The sequence below is a fragment of the Impatiens glandulifera genome, chromosome 1 (genome assembly GCF_907164915.1).
Source record: "Impatiens glandulifera chromosome 1, dImpGla2.1, whole genome shotgun sequence".
In the NCBI taxonomy this organism is placed as follows: domain Eukaryota; kingdom Viridiplantae; phylum Streptophyta; class Magnoliopsida; order Ericales; family Balsaminaceae; genus Impatiens; species Impatiens glandulifera.
In genome coordinates this window covers 43479081-43499736 of record NC_061862.1, presented here as the reverse complement: position 1 = coordinate 43499736, position 20656 = coordinate 43479081, and the positions used below count along the sequence as shown (strand labels likewise).

Below are 20656 nucleotides of genomic sequence, written 5' to 3'. Positions count from 1 at the left end.
TTACAGTGTCTGTCGATTGATAGTATCTTTCTAACTTTGTTTACCTGTTTATGGTTTCATTTCAGACTTAGTAAAGATCATAGTTTTATTTCGAAACAGGCTTGAACATGGCATCAATTCTTGCTATTTTCTGACAGGAGGGTTACCTTCTAATGATTTGTTTGGTTTTGGTTGTCTATTTTCTTTGGCATGAATGAATTATTCTTTTACTTTCTTCATCAGATATGTTTTGAGTGTGTTTGATGACAAAATAAATACTCGTATTTTTTGTATTGTTTTTGTTGTCATGCTTAAACAACTATCATTTATATCATATTGCATTAACTTTTATTAAAAGATATAGAAAAACAAAAATGATATATTGAAATAAGATTACTAAAGTTTTGTCTATTAAGTTTGACGGTTGGAACCTCAGTGAAAACAATCAAAATTGTGCTTCAAATATCAATTAATTGGACCTAAAACTGAGTGTTAAACTTATAAATATTGAATTTCTTTTTTGAAAAGACAGCGGCTGCCTTGTATCAATAATTTTGTCACACAGATATTTTATTTATTTTTTAATTCAAGAAAAAAGTTTCATAAACATTAACACAAACAAATAAGGACTAAACAATTCAGTTTACCTGACCCCAACGAACCCCAATTTACCCGACTTTGTCATCCCTATGTAATCATTTTTTTACGACTGTCCTAACTCCTTTCCCCTTCGCCATCTTCTTCTTTTCGACTAGTATCTTGTAAGTTTTAACAAGATTGAAGACAATCTCGAGAAAGAAGTAGAATGGTATCCCGAAGAATGTGGGAGGGAGGGTAATGAAGGGTATAATCATAGTGAATTTGAACTTCTATATACAAAAGAATCTGCTCTTATAAGGGACAAAGACAATAATCTCATAGTTGCAGCAGCAGCAGCTCTCTATAAGTGCTGGGAATTGAGATTTTTAGTTATATTGCAATTTCACAAAGCCACGCAAATGAAGGTTGTTGAAATCACTAGTACCGAATTTTGTTGCCATTTCTATCACTTTTATGTACACACAATTAATTGCGCCATGTATAAAAAAAAACAACAACAACAACACTCACCTAATCGAGAGAGAAGGATCGAGGAGGACTAGCTATGGCTACAGCTACTAATTTGCTTCGGTCCCCATAATATATGCAGCCATCTTCATGTCTTCCTGATATCTACACATTAAAGAGAGACACAAAACATCTGGGTATTGTAACAGAACACTTGCAAATGCAAATAGAAAAAACTAGTAGGAGGTTGTTTGACTGTAGAGCATGCTCTATTTCTTTACCAAATATTTAAATGGGCAATTTGGTAATAGAACTCCCAAATAACCAGGTTATTTGAATGAGCACACACCAAAAGAAGGTTATACTTTTTAAATAACCCAAGATCAAAACAAGGCCTAGATGATTGATATATCTATCTGAAGATTAATAAAACTATTAATGAAAATCAGACAAACCTGCTCTGAAGGTGACGACAACAGCAGCGAATTTTGTGTCATTCACAAGCAATCTTGGTGTCAAAACTGCTAAGGCTAATTGCAAACGCCTGGAATGCTGATATTGGGTATCTGTAGTCCATAGTAAACACATCTTTCCCAACTTTTCCAAACTGGAGGATTACATTCTCTTGTTCTGGACCATTCTGATCAGCCGAAGCCACCAACTGGAAATTTTTAACCGAAGCAACTGTTACCCTTCCGTGAAAATTCAGACACCAGCACTGAAGCTGTTCATGCCATCTTGGAGACTTATTTCTCAGTACCAGTGGTTTGTTATTGTCTCTATCAAGAAGATTCAAGTAATGTCCACTAGAAGAAGAGGAGTTCTCCATAGAGATTGATTTTGATAGGGAAGATGGTTGAGTCAATGAATCATTGTTTTTGCTATGAGGGAACTCAGTCTGAGTAGGAGCCATTCCTTCAGGTCCAATAGCTGAAGCAGGAATTGCATCCACCACGCAGTTCATTCTTCTTGGACCCCTGTAGTTGTTTTCAAAATGTATTCAATATGGTATCAATCAATATCTTTTTACAAGTTATAAATATCCTATCAATATAATAGTCTGTTACAAAAGTAGTCGATATAGCTTCATTTGGAAACACCATTTCTGGCATAATTCTCGTGAAACTCATGTGTGAATTCGGATGGATCGTATTTGAAAACTAAGGCCTTGTTTGATTTGATCTTGGTTTATTTGAATAATCTGGTGGGTATTTTCAAATAACCCCTTTAATAGGTAGATTATGATAAAAACATGTTATTTGAGTAAAAAGACATTAGGAGTATAAATATATAATGAATAATTTATTTATTTATTCTAGGATTTTATTTCATTAATCGAATGATCTAATTCATTAGTTGATTGGGTTATTTGGGGAAATAATCCCACATCAAACAATCAACTCCTCAATATGAAGATGGATTCTTTGTCAGATCCGAATCTAAATGTTTCCCAATATAGGGTTATCTGTCCTCTATTGACTAGGATTTTTCAAGATTAAGATTACATAAATATTCCAAAATAAGTCTTCAAACTCTATTTTCCTTTTAAAAAAATCATTATATATTTATAACCACAAATGTAACTACACAAATAATAACCTGGTATTTTATAACTTACATTTGGAGCTTGTTTGACCTTGGGTTTTATTTGGATTTTGACAAAATATTTGTTTGACTTAATTAAAAACTAGTTTTTTAAAATTTAGTGATCATTATTTATTTTACTATTTAAATAGATGAGATGAAAAGATGAGAGAGAATATATTAAATAAATAGTATTTTAATATTTTATGGATAAGAGGATTGATGGGACAGAAGAAGTGAGAGTTGGGAAAATATTGAGTTTTAGGTAAAAGTTAAAAAAAAAAAAAAAAAACCTTTACAAGGTTAATTGGAAATATCCACTTGGTTATTTAAAGTTTCAAACAACCCAGCCAAGATAAATAAGGCCAAAGTTTTATTTGTAACATATTTTGGTGAAAGGGGAATACCCCCAAAGTCATGGACATCTTTGGTCTCTTACGTAAAATTCTTACCAATTCAAAAATATATTGGCGGTTTCTCTATCAGATCCAAATCCAGAGTTTCAAAATAGGGTTATCTGTCCTCTATTACCTAGGATTTTTCAAGTTTGGATTCTGAAGAACACATGCAAGTCTTTAACTTTTACCTGGAACCCAACATATTCAACTCGTAGGAGATGTGAGCCACTGGATAATTGCCTGCAGGAGCTCTGGGGGACACTTGTTTTGAACCTACAAGCTTAGCAGAGCAACTCTTTGACATTTTTGCTCCCGCATGAGGTGGAACGCTATCATATATTGTGAACTTGGTTCCCAGGAAATTGGCTCTAACCAAAAATAAAGAATAAAATATAGCAGCAACACCCATGAAAAAGAAAACCAAGACATTGTGAGCTAGTAACCACAGACGATTATTACCTTAGTTTCCCAACATAAGCACGACTATCTCTTGACATATCGTTAGTATTCAATGAGATGAAGTAGTCGGTGCAGGTGGCATGCCTGAATTTTCGAGAAGCCAGCAGGAATTTCCCATCATCTGCAAGTGCTGCCATTGAGATAGAAAAATAATGTAAATAGCCTAGAAACATAAATAGTAGAAAGTCTTTTACAGATGCCAATGCGCTCACCTTGAGTTAAGTTAAGGTAAAGACGGAATGTTTGTGTAGATGGATTCCGTCTTATAAAACACTGGAAAAGAGAATCTCTTGGACCAGGCTGAAAAATCAAACCAAGCAATTAAGGGAAGAAACTGAAATATATATATGTGGAAGGAGCTGATCCAAAATCTACACAGGTTCATAAGTTACTAAAGGTTTCTTGTAAAAAAAGATCATTATAAATAAGACAGAAAGAGATAAAATGCTCTCATTCTTTAGTAGCAAGAGTAATTGATTAACAATTGACATCTATGAAAATAGTTTCAGCAATTGAGAGCCCATTTTGGAAGTTTGGAGAAGATCTTCTTGCCATGATTGTTCAATTACAATAAATCAAGTGAGTCGTGATTATGAAGGTTCTAATCAAACAGCCTCGGAGAGAAGAAATACATGAATGAAGGAATTCACCTAACAAACAACAGTGGTAAACAACAAATAGAATCCTCTTCAAGAGTGGCTAAACTATCTAAGTCATAAGTTGATCAGAACATTTTCTCTTCTATACTCATATCGCTTTCATAAATTCCCTCAAAACTGAAGAAGTTATTAAGATTCTCATATACAAGTATGTGGGTTAATTTTCCAATTCCTTAACAGGTCCCTGTCAAGAAGATGGTTAGGATTTGGCCACCTATCCAATACATGAACATCTTCCCTGCTTCCTCTTATTCTGTACTTTAAAAAACAGTATTTCCTGCCTAAAGAGGGTTGGTATTTTGCAGTCATTTCAATAACATCAGGTGGGAAGCACATGAAGTTGTTTCCCCCATATTTGTGTAACAAGAGAAATCCAGGACAACAAGTGGGGCCTCAGGTGGTCAATAATTTGGTTTCAATCACAATCTCACAGTTTAGTTAACCAGAATGGATATGTATCCTCATCTGGATGGAGCCATGATTACTTCCCAGAGAAATAATTATTGAGATGGTACTACCGAATCCAACAAATGATGACTACATAATACATATCCAAAACATTAAATTAGCAAGAACAATTTATCAGACAAACTCCAATGACTCAAGGCTCAAGCATGATTTGTTAGAAAACGCACAAGGATGGAAAACAAATCAATTATTATGCTGCTTTCACAACTTTGAATTGAATTTTTTCTCATAAACTATAAGAAATCTTAAGTATTAGACAGGCAGAAGAACTAATAACCGTCAATTGGTGCCACGAAAGAGCAAGAATTCTTACCTGCTTAACGGAAATTGGGAAGGTTAACTTTCCAGAGATCTCCGGTGTTCTAACAATCTCTTTCATAACTTCTCTCCAACTCCGGCAAACTCCGGCACAAGCAACCACATTCTTTCTCAGAGGCCAACTGTTTTCCGACGCCTCTATCCTCGCTAATACCTCAATCAACAACTCCTGCGGCATATTCGACCAACAACTCTGTCTAATTACATCCTTCTCCTTATCAGGTGGAGGAGGAGCCAGTGAAACAGAACAATCCTGAACAACCTTGAGCGACCTCGATCTATACGCACGGCCAAATTTCATATCCTAACTAACAACTAAAACTCTCCAAACTTAGATGTTCCTAAACTCCTAAACGATGCAAATACAAGAGAAATTCGACTATATTCAAGGTGATGAACATGTTTTCTCTTGTTTTTTCAAAATTTACAACCGTTTTTCACTTTCCGCCAGAGATGAAACGCCTTAAAAAGCTTGAATTAACTGAGAATATAAGAAAAGGATTGTGAAGAACACGGGAAACGGAAGAAAATCGTGAATCATTGAGGTGAGAACTAGTCTTCCACTATAATTTCATGATGCATAGATGGAAATCACTAGTATTGTATCATTATTACAGATAATAATAATAATAATATATGTATGAGAGAGAAAGAGATAAACCTGATGAGCTGAAACTGCTACCGGCTAGAAGAAGAAGAAGAAGCTCCATGAGAGCCAAGCAATAGAAATCTTCTATTCCTCCTCCTTTTCTGCGTGGGAAAATACCTTTTCGAGTTCTTATGGGGTTGTTTATAAAAAAAAATATTTTCTTTAATTTTAATAACTCATAAATTTTTAAAAATTTAAGAATTTCACCTCCAACTATGAAATACGAATATCCCAACTGTATATGTTAATCATTACTCCGAACTTGGAGGCTAATGTAATAAGACCGGGATTCTTAAATGTTATAAAAATTTCTCTTTTAGGGATGTCCCAACCTCCTTGAGGTTCTGGTTTAAATCCGTCGTACGACAAATTTTGTGTTTAGTTAAATAGTTAAGTGTGTATGTGAATTATATATACACTTAATCCACAGGAAATAGTCGCACTCTAATGAAGAAGCGGAACCCAACCTTCTATTTAAAAAAAATTACTTATAAATATACACATGTGGTGGTTCTAAAAAGTTGATACTTTTATGGTATGATATATTATTTGATTAGGAGTTACAATAGGTTCATTTTCAATAAATCATTACAGTGATAGGCTTAATATGTCCAATTAGTGGTGTTTAATGATACACTCCGCACGTATGATGTGAAGTGTGAACACTTTTTATTGGAATATTATATTTTTAAAGTATTTTAAAAAATTAAAATTTATATTTGTAGAGTTTTAGGAAATCAACATCTTAAAATAATACATATAATATTTTTTGAAAAATATCATAATAATTAAAACCATTTAGTAAAAACTATTGTAAAACCTAGACATTTTTTGGAATTCAAATGAGAGTGGAAGAAAATTAATAAAAAAAAATCGTGATGGAGAGTCTCAAAAAGGAAACTCATTACTTATCCCTAAAATCCTCAAATAGATCCATAATACCTTCAAGTGAATTGTTGAGAGACTTAATTCAAATATCGAACAAGATAATGAAGATCTTCGTGAAGTTAAAATCAAGCGCGTCAATTGACTCTTATTCTCAAAGCCTAGAGAAGCACGTTCTGCTCCGTGATCATTTTGCATATAGAAAAATGATAAATTCTAAAATTTAAAAGAGAAATAACTCACTAAGGTAACTCAAGTGACAATAATAATTTCTAAGAGACCAAATGTCACATGTTCGATTCTCACTTAAAACACTTTAAGTTGAGTGAATGTCATGACTACTGGATCATGCTAGCCTTCTTCGTTCAAAAAAAATAAAAATGAAAAGAGATATTGCTATTTTTGCATCAATATTCATTTTTTAATTTAAATACTCAACCTCAAATTAACCTTTAGAATAATGTTTTCATCAAGATAAGTATTCAACTTTTTAAAAACAAGTTTATTTAATTCAAATGTGTCTTTAAGCAAAAATGGACAAATCTATTGTTAAAACAAAATGCAAATGTCAATGAAATATTTCACATCAAGGCAATGGTCAAGAGGGTTGGATACTTCAAGGGATTTTATTATATATATATATATATATATATATATATATATATATATATATATATATTATTTTATTTTTTAATAAAATTGAGAAATATAAGATTATAGCCTCAAAATTTATTATATTCACATCTCAAAGAGTTTGAGCCTAAGTTTAAATTATGTAATTATTTATTTTTTAAACTATTTTTTGAAATGAAGTGGGGTTGTATAATGAAGATAAGGCATTGAGGCAATAGTCATAGTCAAGGAAAGTAATACATGTTCTGAGTTTCTCAATGATATTAGTCTATTCCTAATAATTATCATTATTTTCTTTAATTAAAACTATAAATAGTTTTATTTATTCCTTGAAATAATGAAATTGTTTCACACACATTATATGGAGATGGATGATTTATCTATTCTTAAAAAATAAGTTTTAAATATATACTTACAATAAAGAAATACATCTACCTAAATAAATAAATAAGTCTTGGTTCATACATATAATATTAACAACTTTTGACCATGAATCAATAAAAAAAGATAATTAGTGTCTAGTTGACATTTATTTATTTTATATATTTCTTGACATTTTTTTTCATTTGTAAACATTTACTTTTTGGGGTCAAATTTCTTGTTAGGGTCTTGTTTGATTAAGTTTATTTAATTAATAACTTTGTTCAAATTATGTTTATGAAAAAAATGAATTATATTATGAAAAGATTATAAGAGTACTAATATATAATAAAAAATAATATTTGATTAATAATAATATGATTAAAAAGATATTGAATTGTTTAAAAATTATTCAAGTATTCTAAATCTATGAATAAGGTCTAAGTGTGAAATGGTTAATGTAATTTGAATTTTGTTTGATTCAAATATAAAAATCAATTAACACAAGATCTGTATCTCTATGGAAATTAGGTTCAAATTCATAATTAATAAATGAGATAAGTTATGAATAGGAATAAAAATAATGAAGTAGGTAATTATTATAAATGAATTTGATTTAAATAATAAAGATATATCTAAATGGAGGAATTATTCTACAAAGGAATCATGGTTGTCACCAACAACATGGTTAGCTGGATAGATAAGAGTTGGTCTTCAATAATGGTCCCATTAACATTCACATTTATACACAGCTAGCTAATCTTTTGTTTCTTATAATAATTAATAAATATACTTTATACCACTTATCTATAATTTTCACCTTCTCATTTCAATTTATATATATATATATTATTATTTAAATACACCTTGTGAAAATTAGAATAAAATTACTATTGACCTCCAAAGATACACATCATGATGAATTAACTAAATAATTTAATGTTAAAAAAAAAGAGATAGTTTAGTGGTTAGTTATCTTCCTTATAAATTTAATAATTATATATTAGAAATTTAGATGTGCATATCCCATTTTGAAAAATGGATATTCCTTTCAATAATCTCTCTTAAAAGTCTCATTATTGCTTAACTGTGTGTGTTTTTTTTTGTTTTTATTTATTTAACTTATGATATACTTCAGGCCCAATGATGGCCCAAATATTCAACCACTTCTCTAACGGGCCTCCAAGATTCGGCACATACAATTTGCCTTTTCATTGGGTATATATATATATATGCTAGTTATATACAATGAATTGAGGGGAAAAAAATCATTAAGACTTCTATAGAGATATATAATTTACTAAAAATCTGTCAAATAAGGTCCTAGTGAAGAGCAGATACTTCTATTAACTGATATATTGCAAGATTTATTTTTTTTAAAATTTCTTAGTCTATTATAAGAAATTAATTAGAATATATGAAAATGGTAATATAATAATCACTTATTAATTTCTTTTAGGTTTTAATTTATCCTTGTTAGATTTGAGTTCTCCCCATACCTTGTATAATTTTGGTTTTGAACAGAGTACTTGTATGAAGTAAATAATATATTTTTATTAATGAATGGGTTGAATAATGTAAATAAAAAATTAATCCCACATCAAACAAGTTTTGACTCAATAATCATATCATAAAAATTATAAAGCAAACCAAATTAGTGTTTATAATGATTTTACAGAAATAATTATGTTTTCATTAACACATAAAAAAATTGTATTTAAATATGAGGAGTGATAGGGGAGAGAATTTGAAGGGAAATTTGAGCAAATGGCCCTAAAAACAGGGTGAAATGCGTTTGGTGAGGGTGAGTAAATTAAATAGCGCTGGTGACCCCCTTTTTTTTCTGACGAAAATGCTCTTATTGCGTCACGCATCCTCTAGTTGCGTGACGCACCCGAGGGCATTGTGAAAAGTCCACAATGCCCTTGCTATATAATCAAAAAAATTCCATTTCTTTTCATTTCTTTCTTTCTTGTTCTCTTTCTTCACTTCCCATTCTCCTCCTTCTCTCTAAAAAAACCACCCCCGACAACGATCCCCGACGAAGACGGCGGAATCCCAACGAAGGAGATGTCCGCTGTTACTGGTATTCTTCCTCCTTCCTATGGATGATTTTGACTTTTAAAATCCGTTTTGGGTCATATGAGAAGAGGTACTGTTTAATCAAGCAGATCAGCCCGATCTTTCATGCGTCTTCCTTATCGGTGCATTTCATAAAAATAGATTCCAACTCCTGCATTCGAATTGTCGTATTCCTTTTGAAATATTTTATCAGCAATGGTGGACAACCTCGGCATTCATCTTTGTATTCAGGCAATATGTCGAAGTTGAGGCCTGTAATCAATGCGTACTCTTTCATACCAAAAGTATGTTCCTCCCCATTCAAGTTGAAAATCATCCTATTCAAATTGGCCTTAACCTTCCGAAGCAGCAACTAATGTAAAATTGTTCCTGAGAACAACAAGTCTGGGACTCCTTTCAATAAATACTGAAATTGGGAATTTAGAGCCCTCTCCATAAGATCCAGCGCTTCAAACCTATCAGATACTTTTTTAGGGCTAGGACAGATTTCAATGAAATCCTATTAGGAAAATCATAAACCGTGAAGTCTGCCATCTACAAAAAGGAAAACAAAAATAACAATGTTTGTGAAAACCTTTCACAATAAATATAAACAAATAAGAAGCAAAGCAACCGTCAAAATAACTAGAAACAACCGTCACATGCGTGACGCAACTGCGTGACGAAACTGAGTGACGAAACTGAGTGACGCAACCGCAAGATGCAACCCTAAACATAAAACATGCATGAACCATTTGCAAACAAGAAGCAACCTACCATAAACCCTAACATAAACCACACATGAACCATTTGCAAGCAAGAAGCAACCCTAAACCCTAACATAAAACATGCATTACTATAAGTTAAATTCTTGCACCAAGAACTCCATTCTGTTAGGATTTGTATCTCCCAAATCCGATTAGCTTGAAACAATCTGTAAAAATGCAAGAAAGAAGAACACAAGAAGACACAGATTTATAGTGGTTCACTCAAATTGAGCTACGTCCACTTCAGCCACCACCAGATTTCACTATGAAGAAGAACAAGGAATACAGAGTTTTTGCCTCACATTTTATCTCTCTAAAATTATATATTAACAATGTAAACTCTTAATAATCACATATTTATAGGGTAAATATTCAGGTAATAAACCTAATAACTTTGGTCAGGCCCAAGCCCAAAACCAAAAAGAAAACCCAATAAACTCTAATTAATAATGTAGAGTTTATTATAAGTGTATGTTCCATAACTCAACACTTTCTTACTCAAAATCTTACAAGTCTTTGAGGCCAAGCCTCGGATGCCAAAACCTTGATGTATATTTAGTGACCACAGAGATAATAACTAAACATACTTATGATTTACCTTTAGAGAATACACACTATTTTCTTTACTACTTCTATGACAACTAAAGTAAATTTTCTCACTAGCAATGGGCCATCTCTTGCCTTCTAAACATAACATTTTCTAGTATGTTTCTTTAGTTTTAGGTAGTCTCTTCTGTAGTGTCCTTCCTCTTAACACCAAAAACACTTCATGTTTTCTTTAGTCTTCAACATAGACTTATAAGTCGTGTTGCTTTTCCTTTTTTCTCATTATGTTGTTTACCTTTTGTAAATACGCCTTCCTCGTTGTTTTTTCTATAATCACCCTCTTGGTTTGTTATTGGACATCAAATACCTTGTACTTCTTACACCTCAAACATGAAATTCATTAATATCAACAAGAACTACGACTTGAATATTTTTTAGAAACTTCCCTAGAACTTGTCAAAAACCCTCTCGAACAACCTTGCTTTGATACCACATGTTGGAATACCAAGAGATAAAGTATTCATTAATGAAATAACAACAACAACACCGAACAATTTTGGAAACGAAAAAACCAACTAAAAAATGCAAACACAATATTTATAGTGATTTGACCAAAACGGGCCTACATCCACTTTCGAAACACAAAAGACTCTCAACTTTATTATCAAAAATATTATAAAAGTATTATAATGATTCTCTCACAATTAAAGATCTCACACAATTCACAAGAAAGTGATACTCTCAAGACAAAGACTTAGTTTTCTAAGTGTCCGATTGCACCTTTAAATAAGCCTCAAGTCAATATCAAACATGAGATAGAACGATCAAAAGACGATTATAAATTAACACGATCATGAGTCGGCACAATACAAACACGAACAAAACATGAGCATAGACACGACATGATCACGAGTCTACAAACAAATCGAAATGAGCACAAACATAAGCATGACATATCAACTAAATCTATTAACTTTATAAATATAATATATAATTAAAATTAAATAATTTTAAAAAATGAAAAATTAACTTAAATAATATAATTTAAATAAAATACATTAATAGACACGAATTGTGTCAACATAATGATCAACTCTTGTAGATATAACACAACACACGAGGGTAAACACGAGTTAACACGACACGAATAAACATGTTGACACGATTTATCACTATAATAATAAACATGTTGATATGAGTTATCACGACACGAATGAGTCTGTGGATTATGATATTTTGAACGAGTCAATATACGATACGACATAAATTAAAATGAGTTTCAACACGGGCATGATTGAAACTCTTATACGAATTGCCCAAGTTGAGTACGACTAGTCACAATGCCCAATCTAGATAGGATAGTTAATAAAAGTTTTGTACTTTACTTTTTCTTACTATATTTTTTAATAAACTTTCAATATTCTTATTAATCCTATATTTTTCACAGATTTTAAAAAATTACATACATAGAAAAATATATACATAAAAAGATGCAATCGGATATCATTTGCTCGAAGATCTTTTACGATGGGTGACGAAGCTAATGAAATCTTTGGTACGACAGGTGACGTTTTTGGCTTTAGCGGAGCAAAGGGAAAATACCCTTTTGATGTCTCTTTGGAGACGGAGGTTGAAGAGGTGCTTTATGGTGGAATTGAAAGAGATCAGTAAGTCAAGATGGTGTAGTTGGAACGACGAGTACTTGGGGGTGAATTTCATGAGAAGATAATGGATTGGTTTTAGGAAGGGATTTTAGGGAAAGAGTTTGATATTTAAGTGGATTTGAGAAGGTGGTCTGAGGGAAATGAAAATGGATAGTCATCTCAGAGTGGCGATAGAGGAAGCGACAAGGATTTAAGGTGGGTATTAGTGAGAGATTTTAATGGGATATTTGATCTCAAGAAAAACTTTTATGAATTTAAAAATACAATATTTTTTCATCAATATCTAAATATCTAATTGTCGATAATAATATCTCGGTTATTAATGCTTCTATGTACATATTTTCAATTGATAATCGATTTTTCTTAATTTGAAAAGTGTAGAAATTGTTGTTTTTAGAATAATACGATTAGAGTTAAGAAATGGGTTGAGTCAATATGACCAGCACAATCTAAGATGATAGAATATTAGTTCAATCGGGGTATGAGTTGGACACGACAAAGACACGAGATATAACGACCACGGCACGATTATAAATTGACACGATAATGACACAATCACGAATGGGCACAACACAAATACGAACACAACACGAACATAAACATGAGAATGAGTCTACAAACGAATTGAAATGAGCACAACTAGTCATATGTCATAATCATGACAAGTCAATTCTAAATTTATTCCTTTTATATTTACGATTTCCTATTTTATTTTCTAAATTACTCACTTTATATTATCATTCTCAAATTACTCACATCTCTCTAAATAATAATTTTATAAATATAATATGTATGATTAAAATGAAACAACTAAATCAAATAATTAAAAAAAATAAAAAGTAACTTAAGTAATAAAAATAAAATAAATACATTATATAAACATAAAAAAATAGATTATATAAATAAAATATATAGGTGAGTTTTCTAAATTTTTTCTTTTATTTAAATGAAAAATTAAATCACTTACAAAATAATAATAAATAAAAATATCTCTTAAATATCATATATTTTCTAATAATTACGTGTGATATTTAACTAAAATTTTATATTTAATTAATTTAATATATTAATAGTTTAAAAACATATCACATATTAACTTAATTAGTTTAGTTTAATTAATAAATTAATAGACACGAATTGTGTTGACACCATGACCAACTCTAGTAAACGTAACAGGATACACGAGTGTGAACACGAGTTAGCACGACACAAATAAATATATTGACACGAGTTATCACGACATAAATAAACATGTTGACACGAGTTATAATGACACGAATGAACCCGTGAATCATTATATTTTGAGTGTGTCAATACACGACACGACATAGATGAAAATGAGTTTTGACACGACAAGTTTAATCATAATATGAGTTTATCACTTATTTATTTTAAAATTAATTCTGATTATGTTTATATATTCTTATGAAATTTAGAATGAATTATTTTTTTTACTTGATACATTTTCCCATTATTATCAGATTTGAAGATAAAATTGACAAAATAAACATAATTTTTATATAAAAAAACAGTTATAAGTTATTAAGCAAAAAGAATGTAAAATCAACATAACATTTCAAATGAGCTAATGTATATTTGGATCCCCAAATGATAAGTTTGCACATATATTTAAGGACGAAGATAGGATTAGAAATCAACCCGGGTTAAAAAAATTTCACAAAATTTATCCAAGCTAGAATGAGAATAATATAAGCAAACAAAAAAAATAAACTTATTTACTGTCATTATTTCCTTTTAGTAACGGAAAAGTTGTTAATAACGACATTATTTATTTTTCGTCGTTATTGTCATTTATATCTAAAATACTTTGGGCTACTAAAGCCCAGATAGCCTTATATATAGATCTGTCCTTACACATATATCTAGCTGTTTGTTTTGGAATTAGGAGAGTTGTTTTGAAACGTGACTTCTAAGACTTTTTTCGTTTTTTACAATATTCTAGTAATCTTCCTATTTTTCCAAGTTGAAACCGCATTTGAAATTGTGCTCTCATCATTGCGGATATGATCATGAACCCATATACCCATCCTAAGAATGAACTAAATTTTTTTGGTAACTTATATTTCTTTTTGTTAATTATTGTTTAATAACCTTATTTGTTAATGTTTACTTTATAACTAATTTTTTCTTTTTTATCTCCACTATATATGAAAACCAAGTTACAATATTACAAGTTTTCTTTATCTAGATGATAATTTGCTAGATTGTTACCATTCAAGTTATTTGACTCATATATTAACCATTTGTTAACCCAATTATTTTTCTCTCACATGATGAGTTGTGAAGTGTGGTCTAGTGACCCAAATTTCTATAAGCATTATTATATATATATACAAAAAATTACAATAAAAACTGTTTAATATAAATGAGTTTCCTAACTATAATAATCACAAACTAATGATGTAAGGTTGGTTTTGCTTTTATCTTTAGTTGCTAAAATTACTACCTTAAATTAAATGAAAATTTATTAAAAGATTCTTATTTACTATTTAAAAGTTGTCAAATTTGTTGTTACTGGTCAATATTTTGGTGATGCTTCGTTCACCTTCTGAATCTTCTATTCTCAAACATTTATGTGCTTCTTATCAACTATCCTAGATTTAAAAAAAATAATAAAAGAATCTGAAACCCAAGCCCGACATGTTTATTTTCTCGTTCTATCATTCTCCATTCCGTTAATATCACAAATTTATTTTTTCCGCTTTTTCACTTCATCGATCTTCATTACTTCCCTCATCCCTTCCAAATTCACAATTTTATTATTATTTACGATTTCTCTCTCTATTCCATTCACAATATCTTTGTCCGAAACATATTACACGAATCTTTGTTGGAAATAAATTTAGTAGTTCGTTGAAACTTTTATGTGCCCCTATTATCAACCAATCAAAATGCTTTTAAATATTATTTTATTAAAACTAAGTTGTGTTTAAAAAATAATTATAAAATCCGAAACCCAAGCCCGACCTGTTCATTTTCTCGTTTTGTCATTCTTCAATCCATTAGTAACCCAAATTTACTTTTTTCAGTTTCGTCATTTCATCAATCTTTATCATCAGTTCTCGTCTCTTACAAATTCACAATTTTATTATTATTTACGATTTTCCTTTCTAAACCATTCACAATTTCTTTGTCAGGAACCTATTACATGAATCTTTGCTAGAAACAAGTTTAGTAGTTTGTCGAAACTTCATGAATCTTTGCGGAAAGAAACTCTGTAGTTCGAAAATGGTACGCTTTTGAGAACTAACATGGTTTTGTTTTTGTTCATCTGAAATGTTATATTTTGTTAGAAACAAACAATGACCTCAGAGTATTAATACAATGATAATGATGGGATAAGGTATTTCATTAATATTATGTTTCTAATATTTCAAAGTTAATAATAATGGTTGCTGCAAATTGATATAATGTAATGTGAGCATTGCATTAGAGGAGTTATTGTAAAGCAACTCTAATGTAATAGAGCGGTTGTAAAACAACTCTTGTGTAAGTTGCCATAGTTTTGAAACCCGACCCACCGGTCGGACCGGTAAACCCGGTGAATTGGTCATCAAACCAGATTGGGTTGATGAAAAAATCGGAAATGCAATCAACTAGTTAAATTCGGTCAACCCGCCGGTTGGATCGGAAATTCGGCAACCCAGATTTATCCTATTTAAAATATAAATCACTTCTTTACCTTCTCACTTTTTACTCTCTGAGTTCCCTTCTCCCCTTTATTTTTGTTCTTATTGAGTTTAATTATTTTTAGTTCAATGTGGGTAGATTATCGTTTTCTAATTATAGACACTGAAACAATATTTTGAATTTTGATTTCTATTTTGACTATTATTATATAAACAATTTGATAGATTTTAGTTATTTTTGTAGTATTTTATTTTTATATGAAACTCACTTGTTAAACTAGTTGACACACCGGTTGAACTAGTAACATAATGACCTAATTCCTTCATCGGATTGATGACTGAGCCGAGTTTCAAAACTATGTAAGTAACTCTAATGTAATATGAGCATTACATTAGAGTTGATGTGGTAAAACAACTCTAATATAATGTTTGCATTATATTAGAGGAGTTGTTGTAAACTAACTTCAAACTAACGTTTCACATGAAGGTGTGAATAATTTCACAACAGAGTGATGTATATCAGTTATCGTGTAAAGCGCGCATTTCACATTAGAGCTGCTGTGAATGCATCACAAAAATTAGAGATGTGATAGATCGAACCATATAATTCTCGCATGCAAAGCGAACGCTATATCATTTGAACTACATTCCCTTCTTCTTTTTTTTTTTTTTGTTATACTTATTCTAATTAACAATTTTAAAATAACAATATAGTTTTATTTTATATTTTATAATGTTTAATTAACAATTATTAATTTTATTTAATAATAATAATTATATTTGTGTCTCTGAATCTAAAATTTTGTAAACAAACAAAAATATTTTAAATGATACCAATATATGTTGACAACAATTATTTTTTTAAAAATGGTGATGTATGTGATAAGAATATATATGAACATGGATTTAAATATTTAAGATATCTTGTCTAGGATGTGGATTTAGTTATTCTAGATGAGATTATATTTATATAAGTGTGATATATAATAATTTTTATAATTATATTATTTACGTATTTTAATAATGTAATTTAATATAAAGTTAAAAATCATTTATATTATTTGTTTAATTTGGAAATGCATTAGTTACACCAATATGTATTAATCAATTCCATATTAATCTTATAATTTAATATTATGCATAAACACGTTCATATTATTCGATTTCTTTTTATAAATATTTTACATAACTCTCCCTAACTAATTACAAGATGTCTAATTGCTATAATTTTCGAATTCCCGATGGTTGGCTTGGTTGTATTATTTAAAATGAATTTAATATTAATATATTTGTGTAATTAGAAATATTATTTCTATAATGCAAAGTAATGATGGTTTAGTTTCAGGGTGTTGGGAAAAGCAAAGAGAGATCACTGCACACGCGTGGCCGCTGACGAAGAAGTGAACGTGCAACGGCTTATGTATCACCTTTTTTTTTATATTTTTTCTTTAATATTTTAAATAAAAATATAATATAATATTAATTTAATCAATTATAAACTTAAATATTTTATTTGTTATTCTTAATTAAAATTCTATAGTACCCAATTCAGAAGAACCATTTTGATTCAAGCTATTTTAGATTTGTTCGAAATTCTTTTAGTACAGTTAATTTAAGAAAAATAATGAAGGATGATTATTTTGAATATATAAAGTTTTTTTTAATAAAAAGATTTAAAATGTATTAATATATATTAATAAAATATAAAATAATTATTTAAAATATAAAATATTTTAATATTTTAATTAATTAACTAAAATGAGTGATATAATAAATTTTAGTCATTTAAATAATTTAAATTGAAGAGTGCTTTAAATTTAAAATAAAACATTTTATCACACGTCTATATTCTATGTAGCAATTATCTAATTTATTAACTACAATAAAAAAAATAATTATTTTATTTTTATTAAATTTTAAATATATTTTTTCTTACACAAAAACACAAATAACTCTTTTCTTAATCAAATTATTAAAAAAAAACTCATAAAATCCCAACAAAAATAAATTTCTAAGAACTTGTTTGATATTGAGTTTTTTTTAATTTTTATTTAATATTTTTTTCACTTTTCAATCTCCTGTAATTTAAAGAGTAGAATAATTATTAAATTCTAAAAATCCAATTTTAAAAAAAAAAATCAAACAAAGATTTATCCTAAACCCATAAAAAACCCAAAATCAAACAAGCTCTACAGATCTAAGAGTTAGATTTGGTAAAAAAAGCTTTTTTTTTATCATTTTTTAAAAATTTATTTTTATCACATCAATTTCATTAGAACTATCAAATAAATCATTTAATAGACTAAAATATTTTTATTTTATTTTAAATATAAAATAAAATTTTAATAATTAAAACAATTAAAAATCCAAATAAATTATTTTTTTTATCCATTTTTTAAGAAAAGATCACATAAAAATTCTCAGGAGGAGCAAAACAAAGCAAAGCTGTCAAGTCTGTCTTAAATTTGTGTCTTCTAATTTTTGTTAAAGCCAGCATTAATAAAACAATGTTCGTACAATTGATATTGATCTTCATTTTTAATTAATTGTAAATAATTAATGCTGCCTCAGCCCAGCCACGGTGGATCCCATTGCGATGATCATCATGCGCGCATTCTAGAAGGTGGTTTTGTTGTTCAGATAATAATTAATTTTAATGGGTTTAAAATTATGAAAAAAAATTTAGATAAAACATTTAAATGGAATTAACCTATAATAAATAAATATATATATATATATATATATATATATATATATAATTTAAAATGGAAAGTTAGTTTTTGAAAAGGAAGAGGAGATTTTGGACGAAAAGAATCTAGCTAGCTAACTTTTATTTTTGTGGTGGGTGGACGGACCATTAATTTAAAATGATTTGGTTAATATGAATCCCGGTGATCTTGTCCATCACTTATGAAACATATATTGTTTGCATAATCATGATGTGGGTTGTGCTTCACACCTTTTTCTTCCTCACCCACCAGCAAAAGTACTCCCATGCAATGTATTTCTTTCTTTACTTGTTTCAATTTTTCAAATAATTTTAAATTTTATTAACTCAATTCAAGTGATATAAATTAGATTACGAAAATTAAGAATATATTTCTCATTTAAAATTTTTTAAATTTAATTAAAATTTTAAATAATCTCAAATAATCATTCACAGTTCAAAACAGTTAAGATCTCGAGTTAACTCTTAAAATCTTAAAATTATACGATTTCACATCAGATTAACGAGTCGAATTTTAAGTAACTCTTAAATAGATAAATTCTTACGAATTTAAATTTACGATAATAAAATTTTATGATTTTACGAATTTATAAATAATTTCAATTTTATACGATTTTACTTTAAAAAAAATTATATATAAAATTAATTTTTTTTATTATTTATTAAACCAATTAATTAATATAATTAATTTTGTAAATATAATTTTTTTTTGTAGTGTTATTTATTTATTGTTAATTTTTAATTAATTTTATATTTAAATATATATATATATTTTTAAATTGTTAAGTATAAAATACTTAATTATATATATAAATAATAATATATAACTATAATTTTTTAAATTAAACTCTTACAATTTCAAGTAAACTCTATATTTTACGAGTTTACAATTAACGATTTCACGTAAACTTTCAATTTTAACCGCATTGGTCTCTTTAACTATCATTATCATGGTTGATTATAAATTTTTTAATTATTTATTATTGTATAATAATAATTTATTAATACATCTCTTCATAAATGAAATAAAATATTTTATTTACCCATAAAATTATACTATAATTATAAAAAAAAAATCATAAAAGAATAATTCAAGTTTTAAGAATTGAGATCCTCTTAAAAATAAACTCATAAATGATTATACAGGTTGCAAATTCCGTTGCAAGGGTCTATAATGCTACTAAAATAATTAGAAACCTAATGCAAATTAAGTTAGAACCTCATTGTTGCAATTACATTTTTTTAAGGGGAGAGTTATTTGCTCTATTGTGGGATATAACTTATAAATATTGTGAAATAATTGAATCTAATTTCAAATGATTTCACATTTACTTCTAAGTTGTAACTATCATTTCCATTACCCATGAAGTCTAATAAAAAAATATAAATAATGCATAACAACTTAATTTTATAAAAAATTATACCTTAATAGTGGACTTCGAAAAATAAAGAACCCTCTCACAATTATAAAATGATCAGTATTGCTTAAAATCACACTGTCACATTTAATAATTATTATACATAGTTATGTTATGTTGGAGACTATTATTGAATATCATGAATCAAGTCGGTTAAAAGAAAGAGTGAGATTACAATATAATCTTTGTTTCAATAATTTTCTAATGGACGAACGTTTAGAAAAAAATAGTAGAACATTTAACACAAAAATATGTATTTATAATTATTCACATTGTCATCATCATTATCCTATCAGATATTAAATTCAAAAAATATGTTAATTCGTTTGGAACATATTCACTCGAGAATTTTCAAGTTAATTAATTATTATTTTTCTAACTAT

At 28.7% G+C, this 20656-nt stretch overlaps 1 protein-coding gene across 1 annotated transcript; it reads right to left on the bottom strand.

Annotated features, from left to right (window-relative positions):
- Positions 1 to 1475: 1475 nt before the first annotated feature.
- LOC124922684 (tubby-like F-box protein 11) lies at positions 1476 to 5667 on the bottom strand. The gene is made up of 6 exons (XM_047463401.1): positions 5574 to 5667; positions 4908 to 5393; positions 3680 to 3767; positions 3468 to 3597; positions 3197 to 3376; positions 1476 to 2003 (listed from the first exon to the last, which is right to left on the bottom strand). The coding sequence occupies exons 2-6, from the start codon at positions 5211 to 5213 to the stop codon at positions 1520 to 1522; spliced, it is 1188 nt and encodes a 395-aa protein (XP_047319357.1). The 5' UTR covers positions 5214 to 5393; positions 5574 to 5667; the 3' UTR covers positions 1476 to 1519.
- Between the last annotated feature and the right edge of the window lie 14989 nt (positions 5668 to 20656).

Bases quoted from the DNA above. Each gene is read 5' to 3' on its own strand.
- LOC124922684 (XM_047463401.1), bottom strand. From the start codon at position 5,213: ATGAAATTTGGCCGTGCGTATAGATCGAGGTCGCTCAAGGTTGTTCAG. The intron at 3,768-4,907 runs GTAAGAATTCTT...TTGATTTTTCAG, and splicing joins TCCCAATTTCCGTTAAGCAG to CCTGGTCCAAGAGATTCTCT. The intron at 3,377-3,467 runs GTAATAATCGTC...ATTTTTGGTTAG, and splicing joins GCTTATGTTGGGAAACTAAG to AGCCAATTTCCTGGGAACCA.